Source organism: Pimephales promelas, chromosome 17, assembly GCF_988280905.1.
Source record: "Pimephales promelas chromosome 17, fPimPro1.hap1.1, whole genome shotgun sequence".
In the NCBI taxonomy this organism is placed as follows: Eukaryota; Metazoa; Chordata; class Actinopteri; order Cypriniformes; family Leuciscidae; genus Pimephales; species Pimephales promelas.
The window spans coordinates 2,847,592-2,863,701 of NC_142785.1; the positions used below are offsets into that span (position 1 = coordinate 2,847,592).

The 16,110-nt window shown below is 37.5% G+C and overlaps 1 protein-coding gene across 1 annotated transcript; it reads left to right on the forward strand.

The window, feature by feature from the left end:
- Positions 1 to 4,772: 4,772 nt before the first annotated feature.
- Positions 4,773 to 9,692, forward strand: lrrc18b (leucine rich repeat containing 18b). Its single transcript, XM_039655369.2, has 2 exons — positions 4,773 to 5,097; positions 7,868 to 9,692. Exon 2 carries the CDS (start codon positions 7,873 to 7,875, stop codon positions 8,638 to 8,640), a length of 768 nt encoding a protein of 255 aa, XP_039511303.2. The 5' UTR covers positions 4,773 to 5,097; positions 7,868 to 7,872; the 3' UTR covers positions 8,641 to 9,692.
- Positions 9,693 to 16,110: the final 6,418 nt, after the last annotated feature.

Here is a 16,110-nt window from a genome sequence, read left to right on the forward strand (position 1 = left end):
ATAGTCACAGATTAAGTGACAATCTAAGCAATTAAGCAGTTGAGATGTGTTATTTAATATAATTGCCTACACAAACTGTTTGTATGTCGATGAAGTTAGACACTTATATATCCAACTTTACATAAAGGGCTGGGCGATAATTCAGTTACATTTCGTGACAAAATAACTAGGCCTGTCAAACGATTAATCACGATTAATCGCAAACAAAATAAGTTTGTGTTAAAATAAAAAAATAAGTATATGTGGGTACACTGTGTATAATTATTTTATATATATAAATACACACACATGCTTGTACTGTATATATTTAAGAATATATAGATTTATTTAGAATTTATATTATATATAATTATAAATATTTTATATATAAATAATTTTTTTTTTCTTAAACATACATGCATGTGTGTGTATTTATATATATATATATATATATATATATATATATATATATATACAAAATAATTATAAACAGTGCACTCACATATATTATTTAAACACAAACTTTTATTTTAGATGCGATTAATCGCGATTAATCGTTTGACAGCCCTAAAATTAACTTCTACAGAATAATTATTATTAATAATAATTCAGTTCTACAGAATAAAGAATTTCGTACTGGTTTGGAGGGTGAATAAATGATGACAGAATTGACATTAATGGGTGAACTATCCCTTTAACACTGCTAACAAAAGAGCAATGCCAGTGTATACACACCATCAATTATAGTCATAGTCATACATGCAAACAATATTTTGCTGACTGCAACCTGTGATTTACACACAACACAATTCGAGTTTGTTGAAATTTGTAACAGTCATGCGTCAATATTTCACCAGTTGAGGGATAAAAACAGCTTGTGTTGCTTTAACATGACCTAAATAAACCTAAAATAAGTGTGGGGAGACACGCCAAAACCAGTGAAACGTTATCCTAAAAGTAGACACGGTTTAAATTAACTCATAAAAGAAAGGTTTCCATTTTTGACCATGGGATGAGTCTCAGACTCGATTCTTTGAACGGGATCCAGGTAAACATTTATAAAGCAGGTCAGCTGAGGTCTGAGCAAAAACCACATCCTTGACTCAAACAAACGTCCATTTGCCAGTTTTCCAGACACCATCTTCGAGCTTATAACACACCTTAAAAAAAGTGTAACGGATAATACAAGACAGAGCTAAATCTGGGCTATTACTGAACAGGAAAGGGCGAATTCATAAAACCTGAAGTCACGTCAGTTATGAAGTGTGTGATTACACAAGGTGAGGGAAAGTCTTGCTTCCTGAAACAAATTAAAAATGCCTCTTTGAATTAAGTTCATGCAGTTCTGTATTTTTTTGCTAGTGATTTGGTGGTGGTTTATCCTTAATAATCCAGTTGAGTAAAATACATCTTTGGACAATGAAAACTAGTAACTTCTGTGCAAGAGTTATCTTCTGGGCAAATGATTATGTGAAAATAAAATATACATTAAAACAAGTCCTCATACCACATATCTAAATATACCAGAATTTCTATTTAGGGCAGCTTTTACTTTCTTAAAGATTTGACCTGCTCCTGGTGGATGAAAAAAAAAATCTGAATGACAAGATTTGTACATTTGTAATTACTTTCCCATCATTAACTGTTGCCAGCAAGCTTCATTTCCCAGTGGACACAATCACAAATCTCCAGTGTCCCATCATCACTGATCATCAACTGGAGACGACACAGAATGAGCCGGAGAAAACAAGAGGGTGTCGGGCTTCTCAGAAACCAGATCCTTGCGTGTGTGTGTGTAAGTGTGAAGCAGCGGTGTGTGAGGAAGCTCTGAAACGTCCCTTAGATCACCTTTCCCACACATGCACTTTGCTGATGGTCTTTTGGAGAGGAAATTAATGTTTAATTTAGCGACAGATGCACTAAAGCGTCTGAAGAAACACTAAGCCAAAAAAATAATAATAGATTGTTATAGTTTTAATGCTCAAAAATGCATGATTATAATTGAATTGTGCAATCTGCATTCATCAGTAGCCAAAATAACACAATACAAATGCAACAGTAAAGGTTTTGTTGGTCCTGGAGAAAATAAACACAGACATTATTTCAAACCCAAACCAGTACGTTGATCGGGGAACACGCCCTACTCAGCAGAACGACACGCGTCCTTAGCTAAATGAGGGGATATACTGTATATGATGCATCCAGACCAGCCGTCACCGTATCAGATGACCTAGATCTGACCTGCGGGTGACCTGAGGTGAAGGCTGCCCATTAGTCACACTCAATGTACTTTGCATTTTGATGAAAAGATGGATTAAGTGAGTCATAACTCACCTAGCAAACTTTACTAATGAACTCAGAGTTAAAAGTTTGAGGTGGTAAAAAAAACAACAAGCAAAGTTGCAGTTTAAAACAAAGACTTTAGCAATTACAATTATATTCGAGTGATTTGCAAGTAAAATTTCAATGCAAAAAAAGTACAATTTCAATGCATGCATGATCACAGGTGCATGCTTCTGAAATATTGTTGCAATCGGGTAAATAAACATCAAGTTTATGCACTGTTGGTGGCAAAATGCAATGACAAATGTAGTGATATTTTTGCATGACTGTAAGTCACAAGACTCACAACTCACCTAGACATCCATGACTCGGAGATTAAAGATTGAGGTAGTGTTGTCACGGTACCAAAATTTCAGTATTCGGTACCAATACCAGTAAAAATTCACGGTTCTCGGTACCAATTTCGGTACCAAAGCTTAGTTTAAATTTACATATATTTAAGTGTTTATCACGGTTACAAGTATGGAAACTGTACATTTGTATTATAAACACTTTAGAAAAAAAATAGATAAAATGACCTAAAATAAACAATAGTACTAACACATTGTTAAAGTTGTTTGTAAAGTTTTAATCCGTTAACATTTATTTAATGCACAATGATTGAAGTGAACAAACATGAACAATCAAGTGTTTCTATTAAATATCATTTACAAACATTAATTAATGTTGTAAAAATATATTGTTCACTCAATGTGTTGAAGTAGCTAATGTTGATAAATGGTATCTTATTGTAGCATTACCAAACTATAGGCTACAGGAGAAAAAAACATGTTTTATTTGATTTGACTGTACTTTTATTCAATCTAAAACTGCATTCATATTTAATTTTGAATAGGCTTTTTAAACCTGCTGAGTTATAAAGGCAAGAATACGCCTAGAACTGGCACTGACATTAAATGACATAAATAGGGATGCATCGATGAGTGTCGGTTGGATACTACTGTGCTCATGTACTCGTAAAACTACCCCAAAAAGCACTTTAGAGGCCGTTCACATGTCGCGCGTGTTTTTTATTATATTTTTGCGCGTGCTTATTCTCTCCAAAGCGCTTGCTCTCACGCGGCGTCTGTCGTTGCTATGCAACGAGTTTTTATTATGAGCGCGCTTGCCTCGCGCCTATATTTGAAATTGCGAATTTGCATGTAATCGGCCTCTTATGGCAACGTGACATTAGCCTAATCCAAAATATTTCCATATGTGGCTCTTTCCTCCTTTCGTGTCAACAAGTGGATTCAGAGAGAGAGAGCCATATCAGCGTTATGAAGAGGACGCAACTGTGCACCTAACAGACTGCGCGTCTAGAACTGGATTAACCTGGTATTCGGTACCTAGAAAAGCTGGTACCGTAACTTTTTTTAGTACCGACTTGGTACCGAAGTACCGAGTTTTTTGACAACACTAGATTGAGGTGAAGAAAAATAAGCAAATCTGCCATTTAAAACAAGACTTTAAGGCTGGATTCACAGGCAGGGCTTAGAGTAGACTAAGCCAGGATTAGGCCTTAGTTCAATTAGGGCATTTAAGTAGCTTTTATAAACGTGCCTTATAGAAAAAAACATTACTAACGTGCATCTTGAGACAAAACAATGGCACTGACACATTTTAAGGTCTGTCTGTGCACGTTTCTTTCAGTAACGCAGCTCTAACATGCATTGACATTGAGTCAGGGACACGTTTAAGCCTTGCGGGGGTTAAAGATGAAGTACATCTCATCTGTGTCATATTAGGCTACATTTATAAATTGTATTTCAAGTAATTTGCAAAACAAATGTTTTTTTTTTTTAGTGAAAGTAGTGAAATACCGATGCAAGTTGCATAATCTCTCATGAAAATACGTTTGCATCATCAATCAGATAAATGAGCATCACAGAAGTTTACTGCCCCCTCTTGGCGGTAAAATGCAATGGCACGTGTAGTGATATTTTGCGACTGTAAGTGAAATGTTATACTTAACAGGTCAAAAATAAATCTAGTTTGGATTCATACTGTCATATATATAATATTCCATGTATGACGATACTCTGGCATACCTGTTTTCTCCACTTACTGTAAAATATAGGTCATAGCTTACTACACTCTAAAAAAATGCTGGGTTATTTTAACCCAATTTTGGGTCAAATATGGACAAACCCAGGTGTTGGGTTAATTTTATAAATTGCATTTTTTTTAATCCAACAATTGGGTTTGTCCATATTCGACCCAAACTTGGGTTAAAACAACCCAGCATGTTTTAGAGTGTATGTAAAATGACCAGACTACTGTACAAACTAACAAAATGAATTAAATAAAACTGATGACGTCTCTGTGTATGTATGAAATATTAAAAATAGTTAAAATAGTTTAACTATTTAGTGCTGGTCTCAAAGTGAAAACCAGAAAGGGATCAAATATTATGTTACAATAGCATGCATACCTACAGTACTGACAGTTATGCACACATCTAAGCTCAGCAAGCCTACAACAAAGCAATAAAAGCAGCAGGCGGAACGACACATCTCTGTTGCCTGGAGATGGAGCAACACAACGCCATGGTTTCAGACTCCACAAGCAGTGCTCTTTACTCAGAGGAAATGAGGTGAGTCACGCTTACCCTGCTGGTTTTTACTTACAGGGTTTCGGAGAGAAGCTTGTGCATTATTCACATGGACGGATCCTTGACGCAGACGGCCTGTAATGAAGTGCACACATCACATGCTGTAGTGTCGTCGGAGACTTCCAGACGGGACTGTCTTCGGCTCTAAACTGCTCCGAGAGAAAGAGATACAATCACAGCAGGTAAGAAGCACGATTTCTCTAGTAATGTTGCCGTTTTGAACACTGTTTAGCTAGCTATATTAAAGGGTTAGTTCACCCAAAAATGAAAATTAAGTCATTAATTGCTCACCCCCATGCTGTACCAACCCCGTAAGACCTTCGTTCATCATCGGAACACAAATAAAGATATTTTTGATTGAATCTGAGAGCTGGATCTAAGGGACTGGCTCTTGCCGGCCCATAAAGTCATTAAAGAAAAGGTTTAAATATCCCATGTGCCTACAGCGGCTCAATTATAAGTTTATCAAGCGACGAGACTACTTTAATTTGATATTTTTTAAAATATAATAATATATTTGAATGTTTAATGATTTTTAAAAGATAGAAAGATGATGATAGATAGAATATGATTCAAATGTATATAGATAGGATTGTATATAATTCAAATGTAAAATGCCTAAAATTACAGATTAAAATTACTGTCCAAAATCCATGAAAATCTTGAAATTTGGCAATGATAATTAATATATTACGGGTGTATATATCAATATATTATGCTGCAACCGAGAAAGCCTTCGCTAGCTTTGGTCTGCAACTTTGCAGAAACAGCAACATTACACACTATTTAAAATGAAAAAAGTGAAATCGCAATCAACCCACTAATTATTGTTATTAAGTTGGCACAATGAGCTGTGTGGTGGCATACTAAGAAACACATTGGCCTTTTGATTTGGGCAGCGTTTCATTTCATTAGACAAAGCGCTCGTCTGTCCTTCAGGAGCAGCACTGATGCATGACAGTCACCTCGATCAGACACACTCACACACTTTGTCCCAATAAGTAGTGAGTCTCCAGGGACTTTCAGCTTGTGTATTTACACAAGGAAACTGTCAACATTGCATAACGTTGCTACCCACCGTGACGGATTGATTGGAATTTCACGTTTGCCCTTAGCATATTGCTAAGGTAACAATAAGAATAAGCTTAAAGAAATAAAACAAGACTCTTAAGATATACAGTTGTGCCCAGAATTAATCATACCCCTGCATGGTAAATATGATAAAAAATGGCTGTAAAAAAATAAATCTGCATCGTTTATCCTTTTGATCTTTCATTCATACCAAAAAATTGGCAAAATCCTAACCTTCCTGTGAAGTAAAAGAATTGAAAGTGGGGGTAAATCACATTATAAAATAAATGTTTTGCTCCAAAACACGTTGGCCACAATTATTCATACCCTTTTATTAAATACATTTTTGCCAAGATAACTGCTCTGAGTTTTCTGCTATAATGCCTGATGAGTTTGCCTCCAAACAGAATCTCTCCAGATCCTTCAGATTCCCAGATCCATGCTGGTGCTTCTTCTCTTCAGTTCATTTTCTATATGGTTCAGGTCAGGGTCTGGGACGGTCATGGCAGAAACTTCATTTTGTGCTCCCCAACACATTTTTGTGTTGATTTTGATGTTTGTTTTGGATCGTTGTCCTGATGGAAGATCCAACCACGGCCCATCATAAGATTTATAGCAGAAGCCGTCAGGTTTTGATTTTTTAAATGTTGATATTTGATACAATGTGACTTTATATCTCACAATTGCGACTTTATTTCTCAGAATTGCGACTTTATATCTCGCAACTGCGACTTTATTTCTCAGAATTGCGACTTTATATCTCACAATTGCCACTTTATTTCTCAGAATTGCGACTTTATATCTTGCAATTGCAACTTTATTTCTCAGAACTGTGACTTTATTTCTCAGAATTGCGACTTTATATCTCGCAATTGCCACTTTATTTCTCAGAATTGTGACTTTATATCTCACAATTGCGACTTTATTTCTCAGAATTGCGACTTTATATCTCACAATTGCCACTTTATTTCTCAGAATTGCGACTTTATATCTCACAATTGCGACTTTATTTCTCAGAACTGTGACTTTATATCTCACAATTGCGACTTTATTTCTCAGAATTGCGACTTTATATCTCACAATTGCCACTTTATTTCTCAGAATTGCGACTTTATATCTCACAATTGCCACTTTATTTCTCAGAATTGCGACTTTATATCTCACAATTGCGACTTTATTTCTCAGAATTGCGACTTTATATCTCACAATTGCCACTTTATTTCTCAGAATTGCGACTTTATATCTCACAATTGCGACTTTATTTCTCAGAACTGACTTTATTTCTCGCAATTGCGACTTTATTTCTCAGAATTGCGACTTTATATCTCGCAATTGCGACTTTATTTCTCAGAATTGCGTCTTTATATCTCGCAATTGCGACTTTATTTCTCAGAATTGCGTCTTTATATCTCGCAATTGCGACTTTATTTCTCAGAATTGTGACTTTATTTCTCAGAATTGCGACTTTATATCTCGCAATTGCGACTTTATTTCTCACAATTCTGACTTTATTTCTCAGAATTGCTGGAAGCTTGTTTCCTCCACTGAATTGAAAAGAGAAATTGTGAGAAATAAAGTCGCAATTGCGAGATAAAAAGTCGCAATTTTGTTTTTTAATTCAGTGGAGGAAACAAGCTTCCATTGGTTGCCCTTGTACTCAATAATTAGAATATTTTTATTGATTCATTTGTTGACTTAATTTCTCCCCTTTTGGGTGGATGTTTTTCACAGAGCTTGCCAGATCATTATGCGTTTAATTTTTCGCGAATGTTAAATGTGACGTTACCTTAGAATTTGACCAAAAGCACATCTGCATTGCATTAAATGATGCCCACTAGGCTCAGAAATACAGTAACTTACACAATGTTGCCTTGTTCATAGACACAATGGCGAAAGGGAAGAAGAAATCGAATGATCCGTCAGGTAGAAAAATCACACTCAAGATGGCGAAGAACGCTCTGAAGGTGACAGTAGACGGAAAACGTCGGCTCGACCTCAGCAACATGTCGATCGCCACATTTCCAAAGTGCATCCTGAAGCTTAACGACGTGGACGAGCTGGACCTCAGCCGCAACCTCCTCAAGAAGATCCCAGACACCATCGACAAGTTTGTGAACCTCCGTTTGCTGGATCTGCACAGCAACCACCTGGAGCAGATTCCCGCGGCTATAGGCCGTCTCCCGAACCTCTACAGCCTCAACTTATGCAACAATCATCTGACCACCTCCGGCTTGCCACATGAGCTCGGGCTCTTGAGGAACCTGAGGATCCTCAACCTGGGAATGAACCGCATCGAGTCTCTCCCTACATCTGTGGCTGCTCTCAAAGAGCTTCGGGAACTGGGGCTCTTCAACAACCTCCTGACACTGTTGCCCAAGTGTATCCAAAACCTCCCAAAACTGCAGAAGATCAACATCAAATCCAACCCCATCCCTACAGACGAGCCTCCAGAGGTGGACGGCATCCAGAGAGTCGAGGGTCTGTATTTAGTGAGAGAGGACTGTCTGTGCACCGACTGCCTTGAGAAGTGTAAGGCGCACAGGGAGAAGTTAGACAGTCGAATAAGTGCAGCTTCTACACCAAAGAAATCCATCTTTGCAGGTCTCCTAACGCCAAACTCTGTCGCACAAGAGAACCAAGAGTTGTGGAGGTGAACACTAGTCCAAATCATGATATGCAATACAATGATTATTGAGAGATGTACAAATAAACTTTCCTCAAAAGCTTGTTGTATCATACAAGATGTAGTGATGGACCTTCATAGGAGTTCATGTTAATGTATTTATGGACTTGTAAGTGGCGTTTATACTGCAATAGCTTCTATGTACCACTAGGGAGTAGCAAATATCTAAACAGCCTCGGTTCTCACTGCTGCCCCCTAGAGGAGCTCTACTGACATCACATCTGGAAAGTGTGAGTTCCGCACTTTTATGCTACACAAATAAATATAAATGCAAATTACTTGAAGCTATACATCTTATATTTATTCAGGAAATACCAAAGGACAATTAGCTACTTCAGGAATCACAAATGTTATGTCACTTTAAAGGGATGCACGTTCTTCTAAAATGAGTTTAATGACTGTAAATGGGGAGAGAACTTGTCAGCAATACCAAAATACAACACCTTCATGTACTATTATACTTTCACCATCTGTTCTTGTTGTGAAAAAAAGGTGCAGGTGAATATAATTATGTACATATTGATTTTTTTTTCATCTCGTTTCTCTCGAGGAACAGTTTCCTAATTAACACTCGGCTCAATTCTATTGATTTCCGCTCGTTTGTGCTGTTTTTGAAGATCTGCTCATGACCTGACAAAGTGACATTTTAAGATTTCTCTGTTAAACAGTGGAGCAACAAATACACAAATAACATTTACACCTGTGAGACTGTGTATCAAGATGCATGAATTGTCCAGACTTTTTCTTTTGGTACAGTTTATAGCGGTTTAAAGACCATGCATAATGTAATTTGAAAGAACTAAATTCCTCTTATCAAACCAAATGCGTATTGTTAACTGGATAAACACACATAAGCCTGACATATGAGGTTTGAAGTATTGTTATTTGGTGCTCCACATCTTGAAATGACTCATTTGAATGAATCTGGAGGTCTGTAATCCGATTACTCCCACCAGAAGTCAAAGTAAACAAAACTCAACCCTGCTATTAGGCTAAAGTGGATCAAAGTCAAGTCAAAATGGTATGGAGAACAGATATTTTACCCAGAAAATAGTCACAGACTCAGATGGTCTGAGCACGAGGTCTGTAAAATATCACCTGTAACGCATTCTACATCTGAAATTATGTTGATTCAATCGCAAACATGTTACTAAATTATCCTTATAACAGTTTCATTCAATAAGTCTTGTGATAATTAGTAAAATAAGGTCTGCATCATTATCATTTTGAAAATCTACCATAAACATCTCCTGTTGCTCCATCACTGCATGTCATGTCTCTGGAGGTGCCCTCCTAAATTATTAATACTTCCCAAAATCAATAAGTCATGTGACATCGCATCTCAGTCAACAGAGCCGCAGCTGCGCTAATCAGAATACTTCTGAAGGTTTATTGAACATTTGGTCCCTAATGTCATAATAGACTGAGGGTTTGAGACACTGCAACAACAATGTGTTAAAAATGCATGCCATTTTTTAATACTACAGTAAAAATATATATTTTTAAATGCACTGCAATCTGAAAGTAATAATCAAGGACCTAGCTATTTTGTGTGTGTGTGTACATATACACATCACACCTGATCTTTTCAGTAAAGCCACAAATAAAATGTATTTTCAGCCAAAGCAGAAAAGGTTCTTTAAGGAAAAAAGCCATATGAAAGACATGACATGCACCAGAAACTGCCCACTCGAGATCAAAGAATCCAGCCGTGGTGCTCTGATCATCCGACTGGAAAAATACATCCCCCGGAGACTAAACATCCTGACCACTCGCAATGCATTTTGAGAATGGACAAAGAAGCATTTTGAACTAAAACATAATGTAAACACTCATGAGGGTATTGAATGACCAGACAGTCAAGTGCATCCCATCTGAGTGGTTTAGGACGCGGTACGATGGTTTCCAAAATAGATACAGCATAAAAGCATCGGCCGAATGGGATGTTTATAGGAAATAAATCATTTTGTGAAAACGCAGATGGGCATTTTTCCGGGCAGAACTCACATTAGATAGACCACATTATTCAATTCCAGAACGATTTTCTTAATATATCAGAATGTCCTTGTACACACACACACACACACACACACACACACACAGTCAAACCAAAAAATATTCAGACATCATATACTTTTTTACAGTGCAAGACACTATAGTACATTTATGCAAGTTAGGATCTATCTATCTATATCTATCTATCTATCATCTATCTATCTATCTATCTATATTACAGTGTAAGACACTATAGTTCATTTATGCAAGTTAGGATAGGATCTATCTATCTATCTATCTATCTATCTATCTATCTATCTAACTATCTATCTATCTATCTATCTATCTATCTATATTACAGTGCAAGACACTATAGTTCATTTATGCAAGTTAGGATAGGATCTATCTATCTATCTATCTATCTATCTATCTATCAATCTAACTATCTATCTATCTTTCTATCTATCTATCTATCTATCTATCTATCTATATTACAGTGTAAGACACTATAGTTCATTTATGCAAGTTAGGATAGGATCTATCTATCTATCTATCTATCTATCTATCAATCTAACTATCTATCTTTCTATCTATCTATCTATCTATCTATCTATCTATCTATCTATCTATCTATCTATCTATCTATCTATCTATCTATCTATCAATCTAACTATCTATCTTTCTATCTATCTATCTATCTATCTATCTATCTATCTATCTATCCACCTATCTATCTATCTATCTATCTATCTATCTATCTATCTATCTATCTATCTATCTATCTATCTATCTATCTATCTATCTATCTATCTATCTATCTATCTATCCACCTATCTATCTATCCACCTATCTATCTATCTATCTATCTATCTATCTATCTATCTATCCACCTATCTATCCATCTATCTATCTATCTATCTATCTATCTATCTATCTATCATCTATCTATCTATCTATCTATCTATCTATCTATCTATCTATCTATCTATCTATCTATCTATCTATCTATCTATCTACCTACCTATCTATCTATCTATGAAATATATATATACATGTAAGATACAGACACTTAAAATGCCAAAAAGCAAATCCATGGAATCGACGCACCATCTGATCTGTAATGTAAACATAGTCTTGGAGTCTCAGAGGGCACGGTTTGACAGACATGCGCTGCGAGAGAACAAAGCGCTGTATTTGAGAGGGTAGAGTATATTTGGGAATTGGCAGGTCAGTGGTGGTTACCCTGCGCCTGAAGCAGCAGCTCTTGAATGAGGTTTTATTGCAGTCTCATTTAGTTCTCCGTCAGGGTGTTGCAGCCTCCCTCCTCCCGCCCCCTCCGAACTGAGGACCAGCTGCGCTCTACAGGGCCGAGCTTCCCGAGTCACACTGGTGGAGCCATGCTATTATCTGCCATACTGGGGGGGGGGCTTAGGAACAAGTCAGGGGGAGAAAATGAAGTCAAGAGGAGAAAAAGGGTGGGCCGAATATCAAATGGAGATCTGAGACGGGCAATTTGAGTAATATAGCTGTTGAGCACTCCAGTGTGCAGTAAAATAACACCAGTTATATCCAGTAGAAACAGGACAGTGTTGGGTAAGTTACTTAAAAAAAGTCATTAGTTGTAGTTACTAGTTGCTTCTCACAAAAAGTAACTGAGTTAGTAACTGAGCTACATCACTAATTACCAGAGAAAGCAACTATTCATACTTTCACGTGACTACCATGGATGCCTGGCGGGTATTTTCAACGTAGAGTCCTGTAGTTCCAGGTCTTTCTAGTAGCTATCAAGTCTGTTAGCGAGCTAGCTGCATAACGATGGACTATGATTAACTCCAAGGTGAAGGTAGTTAAATTGTGTAAAGCAGACAAGGTTTTTTTTAGATAATCGAGAAGTAATAATTCCTCCGTAAATAATCTAGTTGTACTGTTCTCAATGAAATCATAGATATCACAAACCCCAAAACAACATATCACACACTTTTGTTGTTGTTAGCAAAATACGACAGCTGCGTTTACACTGCCACCGGCGAGTGCGTCAAAGTGCCCAGAAGTCATTCATTTTTCAATGAATTTTGCCGCTCTCGCGGCGGCGGTGTGACCGTACAGTTAGCCTCATAACACAAACAGCTGACTCGCCGAACCAGCAGGTGGCGCTGATTGACGAAACTACAGGTTAACTTAAAGACACAATTAATTACATGATCATACACCCGTTGTATTCAAACAAATGTTGAAATGACCTTGAGTGATGGAATGATCACTGCACAGACGTGTAACGTTATACTGTGAAGGTCGCTTATCTCATCTGGTTAGTGCAACCAATCGCACAACTATCTAGCGTGTCATTTACACCTCGAAACACCAACTTTTGTATAAAAACTGGCGACGTCCGGGCAAGATCCTTGACTAGTTTACTGGGTTTCGTTACTCGAGAACGGCGTTCTTGCCCGCCAGTACTTGTGACGTCACGTGCAAAGTAGTGATCGACCGATATATCGGCCGGCCGATATATCGGGCCGATATTTGAGGTTTTTACGTGTATCGGAATCGGCCGATACACCGCTGCGCGTTCGCCGATAGTTTTTTTTTTCCCGCCGTTATTTATAGACAGGCGGCCACGGGCAGCTCCGTGCTGCTGGAGATGCTGCAGTTCACGTGCCCCGCCCTCCTCCACTAGCAGAGTGCAACCTGCTCTTCACGAGAATGGTAACTTAAACTTTCAAAGGATCTTTTAAATGTTTGACTCCTGAAATATTGTCAAACACTTTGAAAATGGAAACACGTCGCCCTATAACTGTTATGTGCTTGCAACTAAGCAAGTTTGTGGGTCCAAATGGAAAACGCGAATGCCTCATCTATAAAACTTAACTGCTTGCCATTGTATTAAGAAGCTGCAAATAGTTACGGTGTAGGTTATCCGTTCAGTATGCATTAGGACTGTCTATGAATATTCTACATTCGAATATCTATTAATTTTGAAGGTAAAAATTAATATTTGAATGTGGAAAAACACGCCCGCGGTTGCAGACTAATAACGTTACCACAGCTGCACAGCTCGCTCGGAGCGCTCACTGTCGGTTATATACTGTGAAACTTCAATCACTGAATGAACTGAAGCCTGCTATATTTGGGACAAGAGTCGCGACTCGCAACCTTAAATTGCTTGCACAAAACTCTTGTTTAGCACTCAACATTTGTTTGTTGTTCATTTAACCGACGCGCAGAGACCGTGAGGGCGAGAGAGAGAGAGAGTGCCTGAGCTAGTCCAGGGCGAGACAGAGTGAGCTCTGCGGTCTTGGCCATTAGTTGATTTACTTGCTTTTTAATACGTTGTCAAATATGTTTAAACTCAAATAAACCATCTAATACTAGTAGTTATGTCTCTTTTTATTAATGTGTCCTGTTATTGATGTAATGCGCGTCAACAACAAAACGCGCAACGGGATGTTCGAATATGTTTTTTAGAGGGAATATGCAAACGCCATTTGAGGAATTTTGACAGCCCTAGTATGCATACGGTCAGTGGCGCAAAAAGTGGGTATGCGCTATTTGCGGCGCATAGGGGCGCAGCACAATGGGGGGCGCCAAAGCGATGGTAAAAAAAAAAAATAATAATTATATATATGCTATTTTGTATTTCTATATGTAGCTGCCGTTGTGCCATTTCTGCATTCCTTCAATGTTATATAAAATTTTAGAGGACTAACAGCCAGGCTAGAGTAGGCGCCCTCATGGAGAAGGGGGGCGGGTAATATCGCGAGCGGGCGGGGGCGCCGTGAGCGCTGAGCGAGCAGGTAGTGAGGTACAAGTAGTGAGTTGTCGTCGAAAAAGATGGATAAAACAAAATGCTGTGGGGCTACAAATAGAAAAAGAAAGAGAGAAAAGGAGATGGCATGTAAATTGAAATAACTGCATGCATTGCTGAAAGCCAACAGGTAGGATTTAAAATGTGACATCCAGGCATGTAGGCTATCTATATCTCGGTGGCCATCGGGACTACCGGGAGATTCCCGCTGGGCCGACGTGCTTTTCAGCCAATACATTTAATCCTTTTTTAATTTATTTGTCTTAACGGCCAACAAAACTCATACATTTGTTTGTTGTTTGTTTTTGTTTTGTTTTTTGCTTAATTGGCGGCGCTGTGCTGGTGTAATGCATTGGTCAAAAAAAGTCAGCTTTAGTTTTTTTTTTCTGACACACTGGCCCATGAAACATGTCATTATGCGCTTATCAAGTATAGAAATTAGTGCAAAACTAATTATGAAAGTTTCCTTTATTTTTCTGTGCATTTGTTTTACAATAGTCTTTATGGCTATTACTATCATGGAATTAATATTATAACTATTATTATGTAGTAGTGTAATGTAGACAGACACTAACTAAAAGAGGTTCAAATTTTTCTTTGTTTAATTTGCACCCTGACTATGGGTTGGAGCTTTTAATTTTGAACTCTCAAAGTGCACCAGACTACTGAATTTAACATTACAGAACAAAAAATTTTCTTACGGGGGAGCATGCCCCCGAACCCCCCTAGAGAAACAGAGGTCCACCTACCACAGTTTTACCTAAAATCCTGTGAGAAACACTGGTATTGGTGTTACAATGGAGCTTATAGTTTTGTTAGGGGGGATCATCAAGGTGGAGTAGCTATAGTTTAATTGTGTTAATAAGTGACAATTTTGCACTTATTTTTTTATGTTAGCTCTCATTTCTTCCTACTCACTTATTACTCAGCACACTAACATTACATTTATTTTTCCTTTTTTTTTTTTTTTTTGGGGGGGGGGGGCGCTAAAATTGTTGCTGCATACCCCTCTGAAACTGGGTAGTTGCGCCCCTGCATACGGTAACGAACTCTGGTCATAGGATTAAGGAATGCCAACGTTATTCTGTGCTTTTTGTGGGAGATTTATTCAGCGCTCACCTGGCTGAGGTTTGGGGCGTGTGGAGTTTGTCTCCCTCGCAATCGCAGTAATATTAGAGACTAGACATGCTCATTTTATTTTATGTAGGAAAATTGAAACCATGCAGTACATAGTTCGTTTCTTTTAAAATGAAGTACAGTGTGCACTGTGCACTTTATTATGCTGGTTGCTACTGTGTGCAATAGTGTAATTATTTAATTTATGCTTAAATATTCATTTTCAGCACTGAACTTTTTTTGTTCTACTTCATGTTTTTAATATTTTTTAAATTGTTTATCTACTTGTTCTCACATGTTTTTACTATTTGTTAAATATTAATTTTTGAAGTTAGTTAAATGTTACTTTTATTAAATTGAGACCTGTAACATTTGTTAACATCATGTTATTTTTAAGATGTAAATTGAGGGAGGAAAATGTATCGGCTCCAAATATCGGCTCAAGAAAATCGGCAGCCCGTATCGGTCATCGGCTAAGGCTGATGGGAAAAAAATCGGTATCGGTATCGGCACTAAAAAATCCAT

What these genes read in the sequence shown, in the direction of transcription:
- lrrc18b (XM_039655369.2), top strand. Translation starts at nt 7,873, where the DNA reads ATGGCGAAAGGGAAGAAGAAATCGAATGATCCGTCAGGTAGAAAAATC.